Here is a 20,250-nt window from a genome sequence, read left to right as displayed (position 1 = left end):
AATGATTCAGGTAACTGTAGATAAAAGTCATCATCTGTGAGCAGGAAAGCTGCACTGGCTTCCTGGCCCCTAACCACATTAAAGCCCCATGCACCACGTTCTTGGTTCACTGTTCCCCTTCCTTTTCCCTCTCAGAGGAATGCAAGTCAAATGTCCTTAGAGTTAACAGCTTCACTGCAATGAAAACCTGGATCAGATTCCTGCTGGGGCCCCAGACACAAAACCATACGGACACCATCACAAGCTACCCTCCCGTAGGACTCCTGCCAAGGATGCAGACCACGCAGCGAAGACCAAACCCATTTTACATTCCTACAGATGGAGCTTCCCAGAAATGTGTGATCGTCACCTCGGCCATGACCATGTCTTGGCACTTCTTAATAAATTTCCCTTCGGCCTTGACGATCGTCTGCAGGAACTTGATGTACTGGACGTTGCGGCCGTGGGTCTCAATGCAGTGGACGAAGTGCTGGACCACCCTCTCGTTTATCTCACTGCAGAGCTGGAAGTTGTTCATGAAGATGTGCTGCATGGTCACGGCTTCCAGGATCTGCCACAGGGAGGGACGAAAGCATGGGGGACAGTCAGGAGGAGGCAGGCACAGGTCAGTGAGAACAGTCAGAGGGAGGCCTATGACCCCCAGGGAGGCTTCCTGTTCCACTGTCTCACCCTGTGCTTTTTCATTTTTTTTTTCTTTTTTTGTACGAGGGATTGAACCCAGTGGCACTTAACCACTGAGCCACACCCCCAGATCCCCCACCTTTTTTTTCTGGAGACAGGGTCTCACTGAGTTACTTAGGGCCTTGCTAAGTTGCTGAGGCTGGCTTTTGGCTTGGAACTAATGATCCTCCTGCTTCAGCCTCCCAAGTCAATGGGATTACAGGTGTGCACCATCGTACCTGATTAGTCAACTTTTCCTAAGATAAGTGCACAGAAAAATGAACCACCCAAGAGCATCCACCTCAATGGACGACAGAAACAGGCCTTCTCCACACCCACCCCATGATCCGACTACCATACATTTGTTTTGGGTTCATACCCAAGAGTAGAATTCAAGTCACAGGATATGAATATGTTTGTCTTTAGAGGCTTTGGAAAAGGTATTTCCCGTCTACGCTCTATAATACTGCTACTCCACATTCCTGTGGGTGCTCAGTATCATCAGACTTTTAAATTGTAGTCTTTTCTTACGGCGCACACAGATGCAACAGATAAATTTGCATTTGATGACTCAACTCATGATATGGAGCATGCTGTCCTATCTATTGGCCATTTCAACACTCTCTACTAACAAGGCCCTGTTTGAGAGCTTTGCCAGTCTTTACAAGTGGGTTGTCTATTTTTTCCCTCATTGATCTTTTTGAATTGGTTATGCATGTTCTGCACATGAATTCTTTGTTGAACATGTGCGATGTGATGTCTTGTCCCATTCTCTGGCTTGCCACTAGGAATGATGACCAGAAGTTAAATTTTAACAAACTCCAATTTGTTAGTATTTTCCTTTATAATCAGTGATATTTGCACACTGTTTAAGAAAACTTTACTTATCATACAGTCATGAGATATTCTTATGCTATCTTTCAGGAGCATTATCTGGGACCCTTTATACATAGTTGCTGAGTTTTATGTTTGGTGTGAGGAAGGGACTTCAATCTTTTTATTATTTCTTTTTCTTTCTTTGGTACCAGGGATTGAACTCAGGGGCACTTAAGCACTGAACTATATATGCCCAGTTCTTTTTTATTTTTAGATAGAGTCTCATTAAGTTGCTGAGGCTGGCTTTGACCTTGTGATCCTCTTGCCTCAGCCTCCTGAGCCACTGGGATTATAGGAGTGCACCTCCACACTCACTCAATCTTTCCATCTTTTGCCTTTTCTTTTTCTTAACGAGGCAAACAAGTAATATTATCCTACAACCCAGCAATCATTTTTTTTTTCTGGAAACTTCTATGTCTATGTACATGTACAAAGATGTCCTCCACAGTATTATTTACAAAGCCCAAAACTATAAATTGCCTCATTACCCATAAATATAGAAATGGTTTTTAAAAAGCTACAGCCATTTAATGGAATGCTGCTTAGTCATCAAAAAAAAATGAGAAAAAATAATAATGGAATTATGCCATTTGCCAGTAAATGGATGCTAAGCAAAATAAGCCAATCTCAAAAAACTAAAGGTTGAATGTTCTCTCTAATATGTGGATGTTAATTTACAATAAGGGGGGGGGGGCACTAGAGAAGAACAGAGTTACCTTAGATTAGGTAGAGGGAAGTGATGGGAGGGGAGAGGGAGGAGGGTATGTGGGGATAGGAAAGATAGTAGAAGGAAACAGACATTATTACTGTATGTATCTATGTGACTGCATGACCAATGTGATTCTGCAACATGTACACTTTGAAAAATGAGAAATTACATCCCATCTATGTATGATATATCAAAGTGCATAAATGCATCCTACTATCATGTATAACTAATTAAAAAATTAAAAATTAAAAAGAAAAAAACTGAGAAAAATGTATAGAGTTGATTTGCAAAGGGAGCCATTGTGCATTAAATTTAAAAAAGGAAATGCAAGATAAAGTACTATTTAAAACATTTAATACATATGTCATATATTTATAAATATTTTTAAATGTGTAACACATATTTAATATTTCTTTAAATATGTATTGAACAAACTCACATGGAATATAGATTTTTTTGTAGATACATTATGCATTTGGCTAGGTAGTAAGACTTGGCATTTCCATATTGCTAAGTCTGATACAATAAGAGATATGATTAGGAAAAACAGAGAAACCTATCTTCCTCTGCATCTATGGTTTCCTCCCTTCTCCCCTCTCCTGCACCACCCCATTCCTATCCTCAAAATATGGGGGATATTTATGTCCTCCTGACAGCTAGTCACAATGTTCCCCTTTGGAATGAATACTGCATTACAAGTCCCAGAAGTCACAACAGCAAAAGGACAAGCTGTTCCAGCCCCCTCCCCAACAGCTTTGCAGACGGGCCTCCAGCCTTACCCCTGGGTTGAGGAACAGGTTTATGTGTTTATGCAGCAATGCTTGATTCTGCTGGTTGCCTGCACAGAAATTCTGCAAAAATTCATGAGCCAGCCTCATTATCTCCTGCATCTTGGTATCTTCAGCCTGTGGCGGGGACAGAGACAGAAAGCACTGATCACCAGGCCAGGCAGGACACTAGCTTCCACGCCAACACTTCCCATGAAGGTAGAATTCAGGCCCCCGCTGAGGGCCGGCTGTGGGTAAATGCTGAGGCACTGCATGGTCCGCCCCAAGAGGCAGCCAGTCACTTATCTAAGCCTCATCCATGAGCCAAATTCTCTCCCACTAGCCTTAGGGTACAATCAGAAAAGACTATTCATTGCCCAGTAATGGCTATGCCTTCTAAACCCCGATTCTGAAAATGGCTGAGAGCAGGCCAGGCCCACCTCCTCCCAGCTGGTGAGCGCTCATCTCCCCAACTCCTGGGCTCACCTGTTCAAGTTCCCAACCTACAGTGGCACATTACTCTCCAGAAGCAGGTAACAGGGCAGGGTGCATCAAAAACGGGAGCAAGTGCACCTGCCACACCTCCTTGTCACCTCAGGCATGCTGTTTAAACCCAAGAGTTAGCAGTCCCCTCTGCAAAATGGGGACAGTACCTTCCCTGAGCATTGCACATGCATCATGATGTGACTCTCCATAGACAAGATGATGGGATTCTCATTGTATATAACAAAAGTATTTCCTGCATTTAAAACATCAGTTTGCAAAACGTTAAATATCCTGTAATAAGACAATTATATAAAACCAATTGTTATTCTGCCCAATTCTAAGTTAGAAAACATTTAAGAGAGCAAAAACAGAAAGAGTCCCTCAGTGGAAATCATCCTTCAGATTCCTACAGCCCCCAAGAGTCTCCCCAAGACATGTCACATCCATCGTCCCATTGCAGAGGCAGGAGAGTGGGGAGTGCAGAATGCAGGCCTGGAAAACAACTCTTCAGCTCTTATCCCAGCTTGACAACTTCCTTGCTATGTGACCTGGAGCAAGTTACATAACCTCTCTGGGCCCGTTTCCTTATCGTAAAACAGATACTAAAAGCACATCATGTTGGCCATTGGTTCTGGACTAGATTGGGGTCAGCCAAATTTTTCTCAAAGAGCAAGACAGTAAATATTTCAGGCTTAGTGGGTCCAGGAGCAAAATCAAGTACAGAGAGTACTCAGGTAACAATTCCAAAATATGGCCATCATTCTGACGCGTCCTACAAAAACAGACAGTGGGCTGCATGTGGCCCATGCTTATGGCTTTGTCACCTCTGGTCTAAAAAAATAACTCTGGGAGAAAACAGGACATACCCGCCAGGAACAAGTGACAGAAGGAATCTGAGTGACCAGCTCTGATCACGGAACAACAACAGGAGAATGATAAGGGATCCGAATCACAAGTCCCAGCATGACGGAGCAGGGGTTACATTTGTCCCTTGCCAGTGGGAGTGGAGAGGTGGCAAACCTTCCAGCTGGAAGAGATCGGAGGGCTCGGGACAGAGAGCTGCTGCCTCAGGAACCTTCAATAGTACCACGCTTGCCTCTGCCCACTGAAAAGCAACCTCCAGGTGCTCAAGGCACCAAAGAGCCTCCCGGGCTTGAATTCAGATTTTTTTAAGGCGAATAAGCTTTGAAGACATCACATCTCACAGGGTTCCTTGTTGATGGGCTCCCTGTACACCACTCATGCACAGGGATGTCTGTGCCCATCCCAAAGTGAAAAATGGCAGACGCGCGCGCGCGCACACACACACACACACACACACACACACACACACCTTTAAACCACAGACTGCAACCTTATCTGGGTGCATGGAGCCTGATGCTGTTCTGAAGATGTCCACTGCTCATTAGGGAAACCAATGATATTAGGAGACCCAGCTATGGTTGGCAAAATCCCACACACGGAGGCAGAAGCACCCTTCTGGTCCTCCGGGCAGCCAGACTTTGAGTGACAGATGACCCATGTTAACTGCAAGTTAAACTTTCCAGCCTGCACTGTCCTATTGGGGCACTGAGCTTACATTGGACTTGAGGCTGTTGAAAGCTGAGACCGACCTGGCTGATTCTCAAGGTCCCTGTGACTGAGGGGGAGGGTTCTCTGCAGGAACTTTCTGGAATGTAACACAGCAACAGGCCCAACTCCATGGTGGAGCAGAGCTGGCCCTGCTATAGGTAGCTGTATCCCCCTGAACCTCCTCATCTAAGGTGGGCTGATGACATCGCGTCTCATCTGCAGGACCATGAGAGCTCAAGAGAGCTTGCGAGCACTCGATGGGCAGTGAGCCCTCTTCAGGGGCCTCTTCACCAGCAAGCCAGCCTCTCTGAAGTCACTGGTGAACTTGACACACCTGAGTTGTGGCCCTTGGACTCCGAACCTGCACAAGCCTCAGTTTCTGCTGTCAAATGGGCTCAGCACGAAGCCCCACTGGCTCTTGCAGGATGGAGTGAATGCTTTCACAAGGGCCTGAGCAGCAGCGAACCAGATGCCAAGGAGTTAGGCTCCTGCTTCCCTAAACCCAACCTCCATCCACTACAAGGACAATCTATAGCAACCAAACTCAATCCAAGTGTCTTCACTTCAAACACGCACCCAGAAGATGTCAAGGATGGGCAAGTCCCATGTTCCCACCAGCATTCAGCAACCTGTGACACTTACATTGCTGCCGCAGTATTGTAAATGAAACCACGGAGGCCCAGGCCATTGCAGGTGTAGGGTTGACCCCTGATAGACACACATCTATGCAATGTGGCTTGGGAATCAGAATAAATGGACTCTTCTTCCATCAGAGAATCTTAAAAATGGTGCAGCTGGCTGGTCTGTTTCATACAAGCTACCTGAAACTGCCTTATAGTCACAACAACCCATGAGCTGCATGGGTTTCCACAGATGATTTCCATCTGAAGGGCTAGAGGAATCCCCCTGGGAGCGCAGCCCCGAGCCAGGGGTCTGTTCACCTTCTCGTAGGGGATCTGCAGCAGCTCCAGCACCACGGCATGGGCGCCCATGTTCCGCAGCAGCCTCTGCTGCTGCTTCCTACTCTTCTTCACGGAGGCACTCTCCTGCACACAGAGCTTGCTGAGCCGGATCAGAATCTGGGAGAAAAGAAGCACCTCAGAAAATTAGAAAAAGCACCTCAGAAATTAGAAGAAGACCACAGGGCAGGCAGGCGGAAGGGACCACAATACATTAAAAACCTCAAATAGCCAGGCATGGTGGCGCACGCCTGCAATCTCAGAGGCTCTGGAGGCTGAGACAGGAGGATCCTGAGTTTAAAGTCAGCCTCAGCAAAAAAGTGAGGCGCCAAGCAACTCGGTGAGACCCTGTCTCTAAATAAAATACAAAATAAGGATGGGGATGTGGCTCAGTGGTCGAGTGTCCCCAAGTTCAATCCCTGGTACCACTCCTGTCCCCTGCCACCCCCTCCCCCCCAAAAAAAAAACCAGGGCAAACCCACACCACACTGTATGCAGCGTCCCTGTCAATTGCATTAAACCAAACCTATGCAAGATCAAGAATGTGCCTTCCAGAATTAGCCAATTATGGCTTCAAGAGCAAGCGGGACAGTTTCAGAGAGAGCACTGCCAATCCTATGAGCAGGCCTCAATGGTCGAGAAGGGGGAAGAGTTTGCTCTGGGGTGCGAAAACACAAAGGCCCCAACCTGCCAACTCTGAACCACCTCATGCAAAGATTTCCAAAGAGCTGTGGCTGTCACTGGTGGGTACCATGGTGCGGAGACACACACCTGACGATCACACCAGCTAATCCTGTATCTGACTGCAAAGTTTCAGGAACACGGGGTGCCTATAAAAAGGCTGCACCTCTGAGAGGCGAGGAACAGACCACACAAGAAATGGCAGGGCATGTTCAAACTCAGATGCTGAAAGCATTTGACCCGTGAGCTCTACTTTCTTCCTGCTAAATTTTACATGAAAAAGAAAGTGCAGGTGTTCCTGCCTTCCACTGGACCACCACTAACTAGAGCTCCCTAAAGAATAATTTATTTTGTTCTTTTTAGTAGCCCGACAGTAGAGTGAATTTTGACATATTATACACACATGGCAGATAACTTCCCATTCTGGTGTTTAACGTGATGTGGAGTGGAGCTTCAATGCTCGAGTATTCACGTATGAACACAGGAAAGTTAAGTCCATTCATTCTACTGTCGTCCCTATTCCCATCCCCCTTCCTTCCCCTCTGTCTAATCCAGTGAAGTCTGTTCTCACCTCCTCCCCACTTATTGTGTGTTTGCACCCACATGTCAAAGAGAACGTCCTGGGGCTGGGGTCGTGGCTCAGAGGTAGAGGGCTTGTCTAGCAGTGTGAGGCACTGGGTTTGATTCTCAGCACCACATACAAATAAATGAAGGCCCACTGACAACTAAGAAAAATTAAAAAGAAAAAAAAGAGAACATTCTGCCTTTATTTCGGGGGATTAAAGAAGGGAGAAGGCCAAGGGCTTACCTCTTTCACCACTCTGTAGTTGTAGCTGCTGGTGCTTTCTTGCTTTTCTGACTTATTCCCCTCCTAGGGACCAAAAGGAACACAACTGTGGTTTGCACAGCTCTCAGGCGAGTATGGGATTGCTAGGGTGAGCACCACCTTTCATCAAAGAACAGGAGTTCTGTGCTATTGTCCAACAGCCATGGTGGGTCTGCCCCTAAGACATCTACACTCAACAGGAAGAGGATGCCAGGGCTTGGCTGCAGAATAGGTTTATTTCTGGGGCGACAGGAAGAGAAGTATGGCGCTAATTCCCTCCACATCCGGGTCTCTCCTACATGGCCCTGGGTGGCCTAGAGACGCAGGTCAACTTTGATTTTGTACCTTTTTTTCCTAGAAGAATAGTTGCCACCCTGGTGTCTTAACAAGGAAAACTTTTGCAAATGAAGCCCAGCTATAATCTGCATTTGTATCCAAGGACAACAGGGAGTGTCCTTGCTTTGAGAGGCCCGTCCACCTGCCCGGTGCCCTAACCTGTGCTTCTCTCACCTCGGTTTTCTTATGTTCGTTTTCACCAGACACACCATCCATGGTCTCGTCAGGGCCTTGCCCTTTGTAAACCCAGAGCTCAGACTTTTCCACGATGGACCGCAACTGATCCAGGTCTTGTTTGATCTGTTTGTAGTTGTCCACATCCTGGCTGGTGACCAGCAGTTGAACCTTGAGGAGTGCAGTGCGTCAGCGGCATGGGCCTTAATGGACACAGTCCACTAGTCACACACCACACACCCGCTGGCCACATGAGCTACCTGCTTGAAGGCCTGGAGGACCTCCTGCCTCTGACTGAAGTGCCGAAAGAGGAGCTGCAGGGCCCCAGACACCAGGGGCGGGTAATCGTGCATGGTCAGGTGGAGCAGGACACGGAGGAAGGTCCGGCCGCCATGATCGTCCAGGTCCAGTGGGGTGTTCTCCTCACTGCAAGAGCACACAGGAGAGGAGAGGCCCAGTGAGCCTTGGGGGCCTCACTCATACCCGGCCTGGACAGGTTTCCAACCCTCTATCCCATTTCACAGGACTTAGCTCCTTCAGTGCTAAAAACTTACTTCACCTTCAACTATCCCATGAGGGGAGGGGACAGTAGGCTGTTTAACTGTCAAACTTTTTTTTTTTTTTTTAAACCCCTGAGCCACACGAAACTCTAAGCTTTTGAATCCTCAAGGCTTTGGGAGGAGGCTATTACGCATCAACAAAGAATCCCCCCAATGTGGGTTACTATAAGAATGATGGAATGGGGTATTTATGCTAAATTCTAAGCTGGCAGGTGTATGCGTTTACAACAACAATAATAATATTTTCATTCAAAACTGAGTACTGTGATATTTTAGGAGGGATTCAACAATAGGAACAAGGAACAGACAGACTGTTTCTTTGCTGCATTGCTAACACCATGGATGACCAGTGAAGAAGCTTGTGGTGTTTGGAAGCTCTGTTTTGAGTCTCCTGTTTCTTTTGCTTCTATTTTCTCACTTAAACATAATTTTCTCATTTAAACATGATCTTGTGATGTATGCACTTGGGGGGACACCTCCTTAAATCCTTTCTGTCCTGGGCAAGAAACACACACAGGCCACCTCACAGTGATGTGAGAACTAAGAACACAGAGATCAGCAAAGCAGGCAGAGCCCAGAGATTAAGAAGCTACTAATGTGGCCGAGGACAAGCCATTTGGAGCTGGAGAAGAGTGGCCTTCCACCTCCCGGTCCCACCTATGACACAGCAACTGAAAGTGCACTTTCCTTCCTCCAAAGATGCCCTCCGCTTGCTCCTCGATGTGTTCAAAGTCAAGAGCCCCTGAAAAGTTAGAGAACGTAACTTGAGACACGTGCGTGGCTGGTGAACCTCTCAAAAGGTGAGCAGGGCAAAGCTGCGGGGCTAACCCACATCTTCCGGAATCACCCACTGCCCAGGTGGGGGGCCACGCTAACCCAGGGGACACCCTCTAGAGCCTCACTGCTGCCACTTCTCTTCATGCTGAAGGGGAGTGTGGTGACCTCACCCAAGGAAGCGTGGGATTAGCAGGGGATTTTTTCCTACCACAACCTTCTGCCTAACCTGTCTCCACTACTTCCTGGGCAGGAAAAAACTTCCAATATGAGTAAAACTGCTCATGACACTGACATTTCTTGGGAAATTTATTTTCTCATCATTCTGTTTTATGGGGACTTTGTAGGTAACCACAACACCGAAACCTCGGCTGTCTCAAGTCCCCAAGACAGGAGGAGATAAGATCCTTCAGTGAAGCCATGTGGGGTCTTTCCATTATTTCTCCTGCCCCAAAAGAATCAGTCTCAGGTACATGTCTCTGAAGTACAGTTGTCCTCAAAAACACTCCCACTGTACACTCCTTTCTAGAAGACACAGTTTGCATCTCTAGTTTTCCCAGGTCCCATTCTATGGCCAAAATCCCACTCTGGGATCACCAACCTGGCACGTTACTGGGCCCTTCTTGGCTGCTGTTTCCAGAGGATGTTTCCGAGGTCTGGGAGTTGCTTTCATCAAACTCGCGCTTAAATATACACAGGAGGCAGGAGATCCTATAATCCAGCCTCACATTCAAAATGAACTAAAGATGGAAGAGGAAACGGAAACAGGTTGGTTACATGAACATGCCACCTTCAGCCCCTCGCCAAGCCATTGTGCTCGGGCAGGGCCCAGCATTAGCTGCACCAAATTCCCTTAAGCACCAAGCGAGGCAAATACTTGGCTTAGATTTCAAGTTATGTTAACAACAACAGAACTTCCACGGGACCTACCAAGTGGGCTCACATCACCTTAGTTTCTAGGGCGCTTCGGCATCCGGCAACTCACTCAGCTACATCACCCTCTCCCTGCTCCGCCCAGTGAGGCAGGACTTCTCAGCCACTGCTAACCGCCACCTCTGGGCCGAACACAGGGGAGAGTAAAGTTGGCTGCTTTGGAGCCCTGACAGCAGTTTTCATTTTACTACTGAGTATGAGCTTGGTTTATATTTTCAACATGTTTCTGGCTGTTTCCCCTGATTTGGGGAACAGATCCCTGGGCTCCCTTTTTTTTTTTTGGATGTCCTGTGTTCCCTCTACGCCAGCAGAGTCACTTTTCCCAGGATGGCAGCTCAGGTCAAAAAGAAAGACCAGCCACCTGGCTCTGCTGAAGGAGCTCACGTTCTTCCTTCCGTACTGTCTTTGTTTCTGGGTAGCCCTCTTGGCAACCTAACCCCATTTCAGGGCTGTTTGGCCTGCCTCCCGACTCCCTGTCTAAGTTTCCAAATGACTGCTGTACATCCCACTTGGTATCTTCCCAGAGCCTCAAAACTCACTACGATGGTAACTTGTAGTTGTCGGCATGAATGGGTTACGGGGTACCCGGGCGGCTGACAGGAGGAGTGAACACACTGAACTCTTGTGGGTGAGCTGGCTATAAAGACGCACAGAGAGGGAGGAAGATGGGCAAGGAGCAACTGCTGGTAACAGAAGGATTTCATTTTTGCCGTAATCTTTTTTAAGTTGTGACACTGTAGCAAGTTTGCATGGCACATGGAAATCATCACAGAATGAGGGAGAACTTGTTGACAAAGGCCGGGAACCATTCCAAGAGCACGGTCCTTGAAGAGGCAAAAGCCGGAGACTCCGTGCACAGGGGAGGGTCTGTCCTGGGTTTGTGACCCTCTTGGCTTCACTACAGCTTGAAACCCCTGAGCCTGTGCTCCCCCTTTCCGCTCCTTGTACGTGATTTTCATTCCTGAACAAAGTCATCTTCCAAATGGTAAGACTCTGAGCAGGTTTGGGTTAGAGCAGACACACAGAAGGCATCCTGAGTTGCTCACTGTTGAACTTGTAACATCCAAAAGCGTTTCGGGCATTTCGTCCACCTGAGCCACCCTCTCCCGTCTGTCCCTGAACAACCAGTTCCCCCACTTGCCCCCACTTCAGGATCTTTGAATTTGCTCTTTGTCTTCAGACTCTTCCTGGATATCTGCAAGGGCAGCTCCTCATTTCATTGAAGTCTCTGATAGTGACATCTCACTGGAGAAGCCTTCTCTGATAATGCCATCAAAAACAATGTCCCCCAAAGCCCAGCTACCCACAATTCTGAACACCACCCCGACCCTCCTTTGTATTTTAACATCTGAGCACTGATTTTTAAAAATATATATATATATATGCCTACACTTGCTATCCAAATGAGCTCCTTAGGAGCAGAAATTTAATCTACTTGGTTCATTGTTAGGCTTCCCAGTGCTTAAAGGGACTTGGCACTGGCTTGGGCTCAAATATTTTTCAAATGAATGAATGAATACAAGAAAAATGGCGGGAATAAGGAAAAGAGGAAAGTTCGCAAAATCAGTGGAACCCCGAACGGATTTAGGATCCCCAACAGGGAGCTCAGGAGCCTGGAGCAGGAGGATCAGTGAATTCCAAGGCAAGGGGACATAACAGGCAGAGACAGGGAGGCAGTGACCCTGGGAAGCTAAGGGGACTGCAGCAAGTCCCGGTGTGGCTGGAGGGACAAGGCTGTGCTGGGCAGGGGCAGGAGATGGCAGTGAAGGAATCGAGGAGTCAGCTCCACAGCAAAGGGAGAGCTGAGCTAAGAGACTTTCCCATTTCTTCTCAGAACACCTTGGACTCCGTCAGAGCAGAGGGCAGATGCACACAGTGCCTCTGGGAGCACCTTCCCGCCCCTCCTCCCATACCTGCAGGATCTCGATGATCTTCAACTTGGTGTCCATCACCATGATGTCCTCCTTCTCCGGCTCCGCCTGCTTCACGTTGCCTTCAGGGGCAGCGGCCATGGGGGTCATGGGCAAAAACCCACCTCCCCGGAGCACCACCTGGGTCATCAGCTCCCCGACTCCGTGGATGGACCTCATCACGTTACTGCCTGGGAAGGGCCAGGACAGACCTGGGTCAGACCTCTGCAGAGTTCCCTGAGCACCTGGCAAGGGGCAGGGGTGCTCTGAACAGGTCCTTTAACCTGGCCCCTTCCAAAACACTCTCGGGACCCCAGGAACCCGAAAAGGTGGGTGCCCACCCCAAAGCTGAAGACTTCTGAGAACAGTGGAAAGAACTTGGGTTTTGTTAGCCCCCGTGGGTGATATGAATTCACCCCAAGGTTTTATTCCTCAGCAACATATGTGCTTGTTAATGTGCAAAGTACTTACGATCTCAGCTCCAACCAGGCACAAAACCTGGCACTGCTCTCAAAGGCAGCTTGATCATGGGGACATCATATCATCCCTCAGTTTTCTCACATATAAATGAGAAATCTTTGTGTGTGTGTGTGTGTGGTGCTGAGAATCAAACCCAGGACCTAGTGCAAGCTAGGAATTCTATCCCTAAGCTACACCCCAATCCTTAAAGCAGAATAAGAGCTCAACAACAGAATTAAATAGCATTATTATGCATGCAAAATGGCTACAGCACAGGGCTTAACAAAGAGCAGGAGACACATACAGAAAACCAGTTGAAAAATGAGACCGACTCTGTGCTCACTATGTTTCTTCCTACAACCGAGGAAGAAATAAGCATATAAAGGGGGGTTTTCGTATTCACAAAGTGGAAACAGATACCAAGACACAAGCCTGGATCATGTTTCATGTGCAACTATTACCATCCAGGGTCCAAGAACATCACAAACAAACGAGGACACGTATGTTTTTGAGAACTAAACACTGAAAATGCCAGGTGACTTTCCAATGGTTCCACAAAGTGGACACAGGCTCTCACAGGTGAATGCACAGGAGAGACCCCAAAACACTAATCATGAGACTCAACGCCAGGGGTGTGGGAATTCACACAACGGTCCCTGGGACTTTTCTTAACATTTGAGAATGTTCATGATGAAGAGCGGAAGGAATGGAGCGGGGGAAGCACGTGACGGGGACAGGGAAGGCTGGGAGGGCATCTCAGATGTACAGGCACCATCAGATACTCACTCTTCAGCTTCTCCACATCATCGTTACCTTTATTCTCTTCTCCTTTCGCCATCTTGCTGATGGGGAAAATGGTCGTCACATGCACACAGTCTAAGATGGCGAGGAGGATCTTGGTCAGCCGCAGGAGGTCAGAAAAGTTGTAGAAACCAAAGTATATGAGGTTCCTGGCTAAGTTGACAACCTACCGTGGGCGAAAGAAGGTGGCGTTAGAGGAACAGCACCCTCCTGCTCCACCTGAGGTCGACTAGTTAGTAATAGACGAGAGACCTGACCTTCCTCATGGTAAGAGAAGCCAGGTATTTCCTTTACAGTCTCTGTTAATGAGTAAATGAGAAACAGAACCCTGCAAATCTGCTCATTTGCTCTGATGACTAGTTAATAAAATTGTCCTAGTCACCAAGTGTGTGCAGCTTCCCCAGGCTAACACTGAGCAAACCAAGTAATACCAACATGGACACAAATACCACCACTGCAATCCTCAGAAATACAACCCCCAAAAGGCGGAAGTGGTCCCAGAGACATTTTAAGTTAAAGGTAATAAGGTTTTATGTTCCTCAAAGGATTAATCTATGGCAGATCCCAAGCACAGTGTGTTTCTCCCTGACATTTTTAACACGAATACGGAGTGCACGTCACATTCTGTCATTTTGCATGACCCAACTATCTTCCTGCGTTTCTTCCAAGAGCCTCCTTGAGCCACATGACTGGTGTTGGTTCTGTTTTAGGCTGGAACAAAACTGAGTGGAAATTCTTTTTGATGACACCAATCAGAGCATCATGACAAAAATCACCACTTACTAACATATTTTATATCTGCCCCGTTGCCGTAAAACGTTCTTCATGACCACTGAAAAAGGAACTAAAACACACAGGTCACATCGTGCGTTACCTCAAACGTAAGCTTATTCTTCTCCTTATCAGAAAACGGAAACCTCTGGCAAACCACGTCCCGTAAATACTCCTCTACAAACTCCATGGTCTGAGCAAACCTCTCCTTGATTTCATCTCGGGATGCTCCACTACTGTCATAGCTGCAAGGAGGGACAGGGGAAGGGAACACCGTGTCACGCTGTGCCCAGGCCGCTCGGCCCCAAAGTCAACATCCCCGACACTTTGTATCCCTGCACCCTGGTTCTCCTCTTCCTCCTCAGCACATGTCACCACATACACATCAGTCACTGACCTTGTTCTCCCGTCCTCCCCACTAGCATAGAAATAAGGTGTCCAGCTTCTTCACTAATATTCCTTGATCTTAACACACAGTACACATTCAAATGTAGAGATTATTAGAGATACACGAAAGGTATAAAACACAATCATGCCATCTTTTTCAGGGGACTGTACCCAGGGACACTTAACCACTGAGCCACATCCCCAACCCTTTTTATTTTTTGAGACGGGGTTTCACGAAGTTGCTTAGATCTGCTAAGTTGCTGAGACTGGCCTTGAACTTGAGATCCTCCTTCGTCAGCCTCTTGAACTGCTGGGATTTATAGGCATATAGCATTGTGCCTGGCCATCTCTTACTTTAAGGAATGAAATAATATTTGCCAAGCAAATGATTTCACTTTAAATTGAACAATGCCAAAAAATAGATAAATAAAAACTTCATCTTTCTTCCATGATTCAGTAGAAATCACACGTGGCTTGGCTATTGTTGCACCGAACATTATAAACACGAGGTTTGGGGGTCTCCACAGGAAGGAGCCAGACTCACTCATCAATGGCGATCTCCGAGGGGATCTCGGACCAGAGGCGGGCGTATTTCACGGGAGTGACTTGCTCCTGGGGGTCTCTGTCCACATGCATGTGGAGCATGAGACGGCAGAAGGAGGCTCGCAGGTCGTAGGGCAGGTTCTCGTCAGACATACAGCGAAGGATGAGGTCCACATCCAGCTGGCCTGATATCTCGTTGATGGCCAGGTACTGGCGGTCCAGACACATCCTAGCAAAGAGGTTCAGCTGATACCTGAGGAAAGAAAAGGGGCATCGGGTTGGCACTCCAGGCAGGCCCTGTTTCCCTGGGGGCACATTTGGCCATCTGAACTTACACCCACACCCCCATGTGACTCTTCTACACCCAACTTTGGCTCCTGTAATAAAACAAAGTTCATGCTACGCCAGAGAGCCAGGGGAGACAGCCAACCGTCTCACGAGTCCAGCCGTGCTAGGGCAATCATGTCGTAACTTGATTCCATTTTACCCTGAAATGTTTTATAAGATAATCAGAGGAACATGGCTAGGCCTTCGATGGTTCTCTTGGATGGTACATTAATAAAAGAGAATACCACCTAACTCAAAATTAAACTGTCTGCCTCTATTAACGCAGATACGTTTCAGAAACAATACTGAATGATCAAGGCCAGTTTTAGAAGGATACCTGGTGTAGGGTATAATTTATATGAAATTTTAATAAGGGAAAACTATGTGATTTATGGGGCATATGGATGTAGTAGAAATTGAAGGGATGAATATCATGTACAATGGGAGGGAAGAAACTGGAATGCTTGAGGTAAGAAAAGACATTTTAACTGCTAAGTTTTATTTATTTTATTAGAAAAATACTAGAAGCACTACTTTCTTCTCTCTCCCTCTTAGAAGTATCTACTGAGTTACTTCCCTCCTGTTTCCTTCCTTTCCCCTCAGGAGGCAGGGCGAGAAGCCTCAGAGCTGGGGAGATGACACAGAGGTGGAGACTGGTGGCAGTGGGCATGTACCAACAGGAAACACCCCAGGAATGACGAGAGTAGGGGAGTTATGATCACAGGAAGGGTGACGGCTAGAACAGACCCCGCAGTGTTGTAAGAATTTGGAAGCAAAGGTCACGCATCCCTTGTTGGAAATGCTCAGGAGCAGAGTTTCAGGCCTTGGAGTTTTCCAGACTTGGGAAGACCTGCAGTCTATACTGATCTGAAAGTCTGAGAGGCTCCGAAATCTGAAACCTTCCGAGCGTCATGTCGGGGTTTGAAGTTTCCGATTTCAATTTCAGATTCAGGAGAAGGAATGTTCACAGTTTTCATTCCGTACTCTCACAGAGGTGTACAAATAGATATAGTAATGCAGAGATATGTGCACACATGGGGTCATTGTCTAGCTCGGTCTGTAATCATTCCAAAAGGTGGGTATACAATCACCACTATTCTGCAGATAAAGAAACTGGAGGATGAAGTCAATCTTGGTCAATGTCAGAAAACTAGTAAGAACATAGGTCAGGATCTGAACCCACACAGATTGACACTTAACTACCACAATACATGCAGCCTTCACTGATAAATGCTGATGAAGGGTGATCCCAGGCCCTGACAGGCCCTCGCAAGCCTTCCTCCTACTTGTGACCCCAGCATGCCCCGCTATCAATGAATTACGTATTCAGGAGATCATATGCTTGCAAATTGTTGTTTGTTTTTTTTTTTTTTTTTTTGTACCAGGGACTGAACCTGGGGACACTTAACCACTGAGCCACATCCCAGCTCTGTTGTGTTTTATATATAGATAGCAAGGCTCTAAGCAACTTAGCAAGGTCCTAAGTTGCTGAGGCTAGTTTTGAACTTGTGATCCTCCTGCCTCAGCCTCCCAAGCTGCTGGGCTATCAGGGTGTATCACCAGGCCCAGCTTATGCTCTTAAATTGAAAACACCACCTCTGTCTTTCTGCTGGGCGATCTCCCAGAGCAAGCAGCCTGGTGACTCCCTGGAGCAACCAACAAGCAAGCAGCATATTCCAGTCGAGCCCCCTACGTCTCCCTCGCACCTGTAGTAGCTGAGGACATCGCGATCCTCCTTCTGCCCTTCCTTGGCATCCTGCGCCAACTCCCTGACGCTCTTACTGCGAATCTCTTTGTTGCTGTCTCTCCAGAACAGCCACACCTCCTCCTCGTCCTCCCCGGCCTCCAGAGCATTTTCCCCGGTGGAGACGCCTTCGAATTCAAAACGAGAGAGAACCAGCCTAGAGATAGGGAGAAGGGGAAGGCATTATTTCTGAAATCCTTTGAAATCCAGCTCCATTACACACATGAAGCAGCTTCGTATTTTATCCTCCCTCCAGCAGAGCCACATGGAGCAGAACCTCCACCTCTTTCTCAACTAGGTGGTTCTGCTTCTCCAGTGGACCCCTGTAAATGTCTGGAGACTATCTGGGTTGTCACACTGAAAGAGAGGGGTTGTACTGACATCTAATGGGTAGAAGTCAGGAACACTGCTAAACATCCCACAACACACTGGAAATCCCCCACCGCAAAGAATTACCCAGCCCCAGAGAAGCTAAAAAACTGCATTAATCCAAGCCCCATGGTAAGTTATGCATAAGAAACAAAAAATACACAGTTTTTAAGACTACCCACGCTGGGCACGGTGCTGCATGCCTGTAATCCCAGAGACTCAGGAGGCTGAGACAGAAGGATTGCAAGTTAGAGGCTAGCCTGAGAAACTTAGTAAAGCCCTAAGTCACTTAGCAAGACGCTGTCTCAAATTAAAAAAAAAAAAAAAAAGGAGGGTTGAAGGTATAGCTCAGAGGTTAAATGCCCGAGTTCAATCCCTGGTACAATAAATAAATAAAAGACTATCCACGCTATTGCATTATACTTACCAGAAAAACTGCTTTGTAAAATATAGGAAAAAGACCAAAAAAAAAAAAAAAAAAGCCTGCTTTCTTCCTAAGACAAACTACTGCCATACCTAGAACATCTATGGACCAATGAACACTTGTGAATAGTGATCATTTAAAACTCTTCTCAATACTGATTTCATGTTTACACTGAATATTAATGATATCCTTTAAAATTTTTAATTGCTCATCCCACTTCAAGAATTTTCACCTCTTAAAATTAAACTAGCATCTGTCTAGTGCTCCCCAATGAGCTTACATGATGTTTAAGCCAGGACGCTTCGAAATCTGCAGAGAAGCCACCCCACAAACTCAAATGCACCCCCCCCCCCCAGAGAAGAGCTGCAAAGTGAAGAGTGAAAGGCGGCCAGCCTGACTCAGACTGACTCAAGAAATGAAGGGGCACAAACCTCCACGGAGCCTCCCCGTCCACCCACACACCCCTTCCTCCACTTGACCCTAAGCCCCAGCTCCGACTCACTTGGTCTCAATCAGGATGTCGGCGTTGGTGGGATTCAGCACAGCTTTGCAGATCAGCTCCTGCGTCACTGGGATGGATTTGTTCATGGACACGCAGAGGTCAGAGAGATAATCCAGGAACCTAACCAGAGACGGAAAACAGAATTGGAGAGAGAGCAGGGGCTTGGCGGGAGGGGTTGATTCCTCCTCAGGTGGGTAGTTCCCACACGGAGGCCAGGGTGCCTGTGACCACGGCACCACCAGAACCCCGGATGAAGGAACAAAGGAGTCAAAGAAGAGAGATGGCAGTGATTATGGCCAAGGAAGAGGCGATCAGGCCAAAATGAGGAGGAGGAAAGCAGGAGAAAGAGTCCACATCAGGAAGAGGTGGTGAGAGCCTGAGTGGTTGGGCTGGCCGGGGTGCTGACTCACTGTGCTGATAGGGACTGTCATTTGGAAAAATCACTTAACCTCATTATACTTCAGTTTTCCTATCTACAGAAAAGGAGGTTTAATTCCAGAGCTCCATCCTGTGGGTACGGGAAGTGCCTCCTGGGCTCCCCTCCTGGCCCCCAGCAGCCCTGTGAGATGCGGGTTGTTTTTATGGGTGCAGTCATGTTCTCTAGCAGCCCTAAGCAGCTCTCCAGTGGGGGCACTCGTAACAGCAGCAACGGCTGCGTTTGCAAAAGACTTACTGATGATATCCTGGGGGTGGGATCTGCCTGGTATTCATAGGGTGCCAAAAAGGAAATGAGTGGCCAACCGTAATTACAGTTTACTCTGCATCCATTACAGGCTAACCTCTCTTCACGAATAGTTACTTGTGTCTGATTTTCATAACTACATGTTGAGCAGGTGAGGGAATTAAAACTGGGGAGGAAAGCCACGGTCCCCCAACAGGGAAAGATGTTGGGAGCTAGGATCCCACCTGGTACCTCATCCACTACTGCATCCCTGCCAATCATCCACAGCCACCTGAGACGTGCCTAACTAAAACCTGCCACTGGCAGCCCCCAGAACAGCGAGCCCGGTAAAAGCACCAACCCGTACCTGAGATGCCCAGACACCTCCCCATCCACCCCGCTAGCACCTCACCTGGGCTCCCTGTTCTTTCGCACCAGACTGACGAACGTGTCGATCTCGGCCGCTGTGATGTGCTTCTCCAGGAGTTTCCGGTTATTGTGGAGCAGGGCAGTAATGGTGTCCTCAGCCAGTACATCATAGCCGATCTGCTTCTGCATGAAGCCGAACTGCTTGGCTATGTACTCCTGTAAGGGGCAGAAAAGAAAGGTCAGCAGAATGATTGACAGTGTGGCTCCCATGTAACAGGACAGCAGCAGCACCCCCGGAAGAGAAGTACCCCTTAGCAGGCAGATCCTAGGGGCCACCTTCCACAGCTTTCTGTCCTGGGGCAACAGCTGCCAACTCCCTGGCACCCCTTATTTTACTAAACCTGCCCCACAGATATCATTAATCAAAACTCCTTGTATTTACATGTGGATTTTTGAAGTATATGGTATAAATTTTAATCAGATGACTTATTTTTCCACAAGGTCAAAAGTTATTATTCAGTTCTGTGTTCAGTACTAATTCAACAGGACTTAACTGTGCCTTGTTTCTCTGTGTGCTGTTGAATTAATACCGACAAAGCCTATCTAGACATTTGGAATCGTGTTACCATATTTTGCTTACATGGGGCGGGAGGGTGGAGATAATAATTAT

General features: G+C 47.4%; 1 protein-coding gene across 1 annotated transcript in view; it reads right to left on the bottom strand.

Annotated features, from left to right (window-relative positions):
* The window catches only part of ITPR1 (inositol 1,4,5-trisphosphate receptor type 1), a 311,270-nt gene that overhangs the window by 137,656 nt on the left and 153,364 nt on the right, over positions 1-20,250 (bottom strand). The window contains exons 18-32 of the mRNA XM_081276065.1: positions 19,624-19,796; positions 18,551-18,670; positions 17,218-17,412; positions 15,186-15,437; positions 14,358-14,499; positions 13,496-13,649; positions 12,227-12,414; positions 9,982-10,120; positions 9,290-9,348; positions 8,307-8,468; positions 8,047-8,217; positions 7,519-7,581; positions 6,012-6,149; positions 3,025-3,150; positions 350-550 (exon numbers count right to left, since the gene is read on the bottom strand). Of these exons, the coding sequence (XP_081132191.1) occupies positions 350-550; positions 3,025-3,150; positions 6,012-6,149; positions 7,519-7,581; positions 8,047-8,217; positions 8,307-8,468; positions 9,290-9,348; positions 9,982-10,120; positions 12,227-12,414; positions 13,496-13,649; positions 14,358-14,499; positions 15,186-15,437; positions 17,218-17,412; positions 18,551-18,670; positions 19,624-19,796 (2,283 nt within the window). The remainder of the gene's footprint in view (positions 1-349; positions 551-3,024; positions 3,151-6,011; positions 6,150-7,518; positions 7,582-8,046; positions 8,218-8,306; positions 8,469-9,289; positions 9,349-9,981; positions 10,121-12,226; positions 12,415-13,495; positions 13,650-14,357; positions 14,500-15,185; positions 15,438-17,217; positions 17,413-18,550; positions 18,671-19,623; positions 19,797-20,250) is intronic.

The sequence above is a fragment of the Spermophilus citellus genome (genome assembly GCF_964194105.1).
Source record: "Spermophilus citellus genome assembly, chromosome: 19".
Taxonomy (NCBI): Eukaryota; Metazoa; Chordata; class Mammalia; order Rodentia; family Sciuridae; genus Spermophilus; species Spermophilus citellus.
Note: the sequence above shows the minus strand (reverse complement) of the source record. Positions and strands in the feature narration are given on the sequence as shown.